At 32.1% G+C, this 6,000-nt stretch overlaps 1 protein-coding gene across 2 annotated transcripts in view; it reads right to left on the bottom strand.

Annotated features, from left to right (window-relative positions):
- Positions 1-253: 253 nt before the first annotated feature.
- LOC126251595 (neo-calmodulin-like) overlaps positions 254-6,000 on the bottom strand; it is a 104,871-nt gene continuing 99,124 nt past the window's right edge. For both annotated transcript variants that reach the window (XM_049952128.1, XM_049952129.1), the window contains one exon: positions 254-4,757. In XM_049952128.1, the coding sequence (XP_049808085.1) occupies positions 4,726-4,757 (32 nt within the window). In that variant the 3' untranslated portion in view covers positions 254-4,725. The remainder of the gene's footprint in view (positions 4,758-6,000) is intronic.

The following is a 6,000-nucleotide window of genomic DNA, read 5'->3' as shown; positions in this document are numbered from 1 at the left end:
ATATAAGTATATGCTCTATAATTTATTTGACTTTAAACTGCATCCCTGATTTTGTGTTATTTCTGAAACATTAGCAATCATCTGTAACATGTCTTACAATTGTATTTATTATTATTGTTTCAGAAGACTGAAAATGTATTACGGCTACTAAAATTTGAGTGCATATTACGCATTCAAAGTAATGTTCTGTATGGGGTTGCCTTATGAAGTACTGGTATCTCTTTCCCTCAGTGTAAATACACAAACAAACTGATTAAGTTTACTTCATGTGTATTTTTTTCTTTTGCACACTAAAAATGAACAATGAAACAGTATGAAATTTACAATGACTGAAAACTGTACAATGGTAGTAATGCAATAGTATCAGCTCTTTTCCGTGGCCTGGTTTAAGCGTTTCTTTCCAAGAGTTTTTCTGGTGTGGGAAATGTCTGTTACTTTTTTAACAGGGAATACCAAATGTGAATAACACTGACATTTGGTAGCATGTTGCAATCAAGAAACAAAGACCCATGGAGAAACTAATTTTTGGAAGACATTGCTAGGAATTACACCAACAAAAAAATAAGTATGACAGTGCCCTTAGCAAAACTAAACAAATAGAGATAATATTTATGTATTTCAATTACTTTGCTTTATTTGCTGCCTTATTTAGCAATTCAGGCAGGACATTTATTGAGAAACAGTTTCCAAGATTTTTCATCTGTGTAAACTAACAATATTCCTTCAGCAGGAGATCTGTAGTCAAACTTAATGCTTACTGCAATTTATATATAAGTACTGAAATCATGTTCTATTATATTTATGTATATTCCCTGTTATATTTCCTGGCTGACTGCAATGAACTGTTCTATAAAAATTACTTTCAAACATCCCAAAAATTTTACATACAGTTCCATATCTTTACATATTATCCCAAATGAAAACTTAAAAAAATTCTTGTACATCTTTTACGAATAAGGATTCCACAAATTGTTACACACTTCTTTTACAGAATAACACACTTCTTTAATAAATTCTCTTCCATGAAACATTGTAAAATCATATGTTTCTTGACCTGAATATTCCAAGAAAGAAATATAGTAAGCATCAGAAAATAACATGGACGGTGACATTGGAAAGAAGGCTACAGATATCTTAAGCTGAAATCCTCTTCTCTTACTGTTGCCATGATAAATTGGGAGAATGGATACTTTTATGTTGGCTGCCTGGTCACTTATATGGACTTTGTGCCAAGATACTATAAAAGTATGTTATCTATATCATCACATTAATATTCTGAACTAATGCAGTTTATATATGCAAAATATAATCTTGTATGATTTCACACTAAAATATCAGTTAACAAAATATATGTACTCACAATTATGTAATGATAATGATTTAACATAGTAACAAAGATTTTAGAAATAAAATATGCATTACAAACATGCATTTGATCTGTAACATTCAGTCTGTTTTACAACTGCTCCACACAGAAAGTGAAACTTACCAACACTTTGTTGAAAATAGATATCTACAGCTCAGCTGAAAGTGGACTAATTCAGAGAATTAGTTAAAAGGAGCAGTGTGAAACAGAATTTCTCATTTTCATGTTTTGGAAATTTGGTTCAGTTCCCTATATGCAATTGGTTATAGTACCCACATCCTAATTAACAAAGTATAAAACACTTTTGACTGTCAAACATGTTCTTAAAAAGATTGAATATTTGGAAGAAAGTGAAAGTGGTAGATGGTGTTCCATTCCGAGGCCTTCACTGAAAAGATTTTGGCCAGTTCAGTATGCTTCCTGCTAGATACAATTTTCTATCATTTAATGAAATTCTCATATAGGTACAGAAAATAAATCAGTAGATAGTAAATTTGATCTACTTATAATCCAATTAATAGATGTTGTCTTGTTCTCTATAGTTGCATTGATGTAGAACTGAGTATGTTGTAGCTGAAGTATTTCTGAACAGAATAAAACTATATTAATTAAGACTACTAGGATAAAATAGTGGATGCACTTATGTATGTCTATGAATAATGCCTTTGTTATAATGTGGTACTGGATTCTAAAACTATTCCCCCACAGATGTATATTTTATGGTATGACCTTCATAAAATGTAACCAAAATATAGTTATTTATGCTAAATGGAAATGTGAATTATTTCTATAAATTCCAGCTAATTTATAGAGTTCTGCTCATCAGTTCAGCAAGTATTTGTCATGTATTTGTTTTAGTTTGAAACTGGACTAAACAAAACAGAGAAATAATGCAAAGAAGAAAGTAAAATTTTTCAACGTAGGAAAAGGGATTTGATTTTGTCATGAAACACTAACGTGGAAGTGTTTATCCCATTTAAAATGAAATTCTATGTGCAAAAAGTTATAATTCTGTATCATTTTAACAGGTGCCCCCTCTTGAAGTGGAAATGGGAGAAATGTTCAAGTAACTGTTCAACTCTCCTCATTAGTGTGCTTTCTTTGTCCATGCTGAAATTAATATATGTTGTTTAAAAGTACACATTGTTCTGCCTAACATATCACATCAATCTACACTTGACTACAACACAATTGCACTAACAAATAACAGATTCATTGGTTCCACAGCTAAATTCAAACTAGAAACAGAATTTATGAAGGGACACCAATCTTGTTTCTATAAGACAACTACATCAAAATCATAAGGAGACGTTAGTCATGTGACCACCAGATTAAGGATAGTGATTTTGAATGAACAGAATAACAACTGAAATTGGACACTATTTGAAGACTGAAGTGAAGTGCATCACAATATTTTTACACAATTTACGTTTAACATACACACATTTTCTACTTTGTAGTATACATTTAAAAATATCTTAAATATCTTGCATTATGGAGGGATAGGGTATTAAGTTGCATACAAGCTGGATGGGTACATTTTCTTAATTAGATCATCTTTCTACAGGTAGCTTTAAAAGGGTGCTAAGGGTGTATGTTACCATGCTGATCCATCCTGTAAATATAACTGTACATTTAAGAACACATTACTCCCTAACTGTTGCCACTAACATATTGATCTGCCTCTAAATTACCATCTAGAAATGCCAAGCTCAAATGTTATACCCAGTATAGTATGATCTTCCACTCATAATCAGAAGAATGTAAATTATGAGTGATTTACAACTGATATATGTAACACATAAAAACTAATCATAATTAATTATTGCTGCTTGTGAGCATCAGGAAAGGTTACGTTAATAAATTTTCAAATGCTATATAATACAATAATCATAAACAAAGTACAAGAACTGTGTGTGTACTACTGGAATGCCTGCCCTGTGTTCCATAACAATGCCTTTCAGAAAGCCCTTAAAATTGGATTTCAGATGAATTTGCAGAAATCTGTTGATAATTTCCAAATTTATATTATCTTTTGGTTTCAGAGGTTAAAAAGTGTCATAAAGATGGTATAATACATAAACATTAAATGGCTAATGGTACAAGGTTTTAAACAATTAAAAATTTGAATTAACCCGTAATATCCCTGCACAATTTATCTGAAAATATTAATGATACCTTGAGCAAAGAAATGACTGTAAGAATGTCTTAAAATATAGAATGTAATCCACATCAGCAATTGCTCAGGATACAGTGACATGTATCTTAAAGGAACAGGGTACAATATTATAAAGTAAATCAACTCTGTTTTCAACTGTATAAATATAGCCAAAGACTAGAAACTAAATGCCATATGTATATAGCTATAAAATGGTACATCCATTATATTTTCAACAAAATCCACAGAAAACCTCAACAATGTTATTGTCTATCTATCAACAACTATTCAGTTACTTTTAACTGCTTAAGAATGATACATTTACAACATATTTTTGTCAGAGCTCTTGTTTCAAATTTTCAAGAGGTATATGTTTAATAAATTAATTAAATAAATGATTCAGGGAATAACAATACACAAACAAACTTTGGCACATGCCAACTATGAGAAATGGTAAAATGTGCTATTGGAGATTCAGATGAGGAGCGATAACTCAGTCTCATTCGAGATCTGTGTTGATCTCTAGTTTCCATACGGAATCAGAAGAGGCATTCACATCCCTTTAACTGTGTTGCCCCCACATTTTTACAGATGGTGAGTGACACTGTCACTGGCTCCAACACAAGCACAGTATTGTAGTGACCAGCACTTTCCATGTTTCTCAGTGTTTAACATACAGTTACCATATTTAAAAATGGTATCTTATTTTTATGTATATTTTGCAGCTTAAGTTACATGTATTAAAAATAATAATGATCCTGGTCAAATTGCCTGAAATTTTGCAGCACTAACTGTACAAAACACTGTTAAACAACTTTGTTTGGCCTATTATTTTTTGTTATAAAATCTAAAATCATAGTAGTTTAATAACTTATTCTTTGCTCTGTGTGTGGTATCACTCACAGTAAGAAAAAATATAGCAGCATAATAAACACTTTCATGTATTGTTAAAAACTTATTTCATTTACAATTCATATTAATTGATACAAGGTGTCGTACAATAACCACCACAGAAGCTCTTGAAAATGTTAAGTCCCTTATCCATAAGAAAAGGGAATTACCCAACTAAAACACAACATAGCATCATAATTCCTTAATAATTCTGGTAGATATATGTGACTTCAGGACAAACTCCAGTGCCTCCTGAGAGCCTTGCTGTTCTTTCTGTCCAAGTTCCATGACATCTTTCTGAGCAGTTGGACTAATTCTTTGATGTCAGAATAGTTACAAATTCTGCAACAGAAATAAAAAGGTTTTAAAATATTAGCACTTGCATTAAACATTTTAGTGCTTTCTAGTAAAGTCATTCAAAAGGTACAGATGTCAGGATGATATATATGAGGGGACTTCAAAAAGTTATGTTAAGACCACTGTGCAACAAGAATAGTGCATTGTCAGTGGAGAGTATATATGTTACACATTTGAGACAGTTCTGCTGTGCTATGGATAACAAGTGTATCACAATGTGAAGTGACATGGTGCAGCAACTAGAAACATACTCCAAAGTTGAAGTACACAAAACTGTATGATGCTTGTGGACAAAACACCTAATTTGCACACAGATTCACTTTGAAATTATCACAGTATATGGAACACATGCAAATGATATGCACAAATAGGTGATACTGATCAGGAAGAAAGGCCACCAACTTTACCTATAGATGACAATGTCAAGAGAATTGAGTAACTAATTTGCAACAGTTGCACATTTCCCAATGATGATGACATTCACACAACAGTTTTTGATTGGTTCCATAACCATAGAGCAGAATTATATTGTCCACAAACTGAATGATTGGTAGAATTTATGGAAACTTGGCAACTATATTGTCTTGTATGTGCATAACTTTGAAGTGTAATGCAGCACTCAGTAAAAGAAACTTGGCCAGCCATAATACTTTTTGAAGTCCCCTTGTATTAACTGTTCTTCATTATTTGTTCTTGAAGAATTACTGACAAAAACTGAGCAATGACATAATCCAAACATAAAGTACAGATGACATCAGGGCAGACATTAAACTCAGTAAATATACTACAGATTCTTTCTTCCAGACTACTGAAGCTAACATTTCTGAAGTTGGGGTGTACATTAAGACAGCTTGCTTCCTCAACAATGAACATGTTCAAATCTACAAAAACTGAAAAACCATTTATGTTTTCTTTACTTGTTGTTTTTTGCATCTATTATTAATTTCAGCACACATATCAATCTCTCTATTTTTATCTATATGGATATAATAGAGGGAAACATTCCACGTGGGAAAAATATATCTAAAAACAAATATGATGTGACTTACCAAACGAAAGCACTGACAGGTCGATAGACACACAAACAAACACAAACATACACACAAAATGCAAGCTTTCGCAACCAACAGTTGCTTCATCAGGAAAGAGGGAAGGAGAGGGAAAGACAAAAGGATGTGGGTTTTAAGGGAGAGGGTAAGGAGTCATTCCAATCCTGGGAGCGGAAAGA

This window comes from Schistocerca nitens, chromosome 4 (assembly GCF_023898315.1).
Source record: "Schistocerca nitens isolate TAMUIC-IGC-003100 chromosome 4, iqSchNite1.1, whole genome shotgun sequence".
NCBI classification, from domain to species: domain Eukaryota; kingdom Metazoa; phylum Arthropoda; class Insecta; order Orthoptera; family Acrididae; genus Schistocerca; species Schistocerca nitens.
This window is presented reverse-complemented; position numbering and strand designations above follow the sequence as displayed.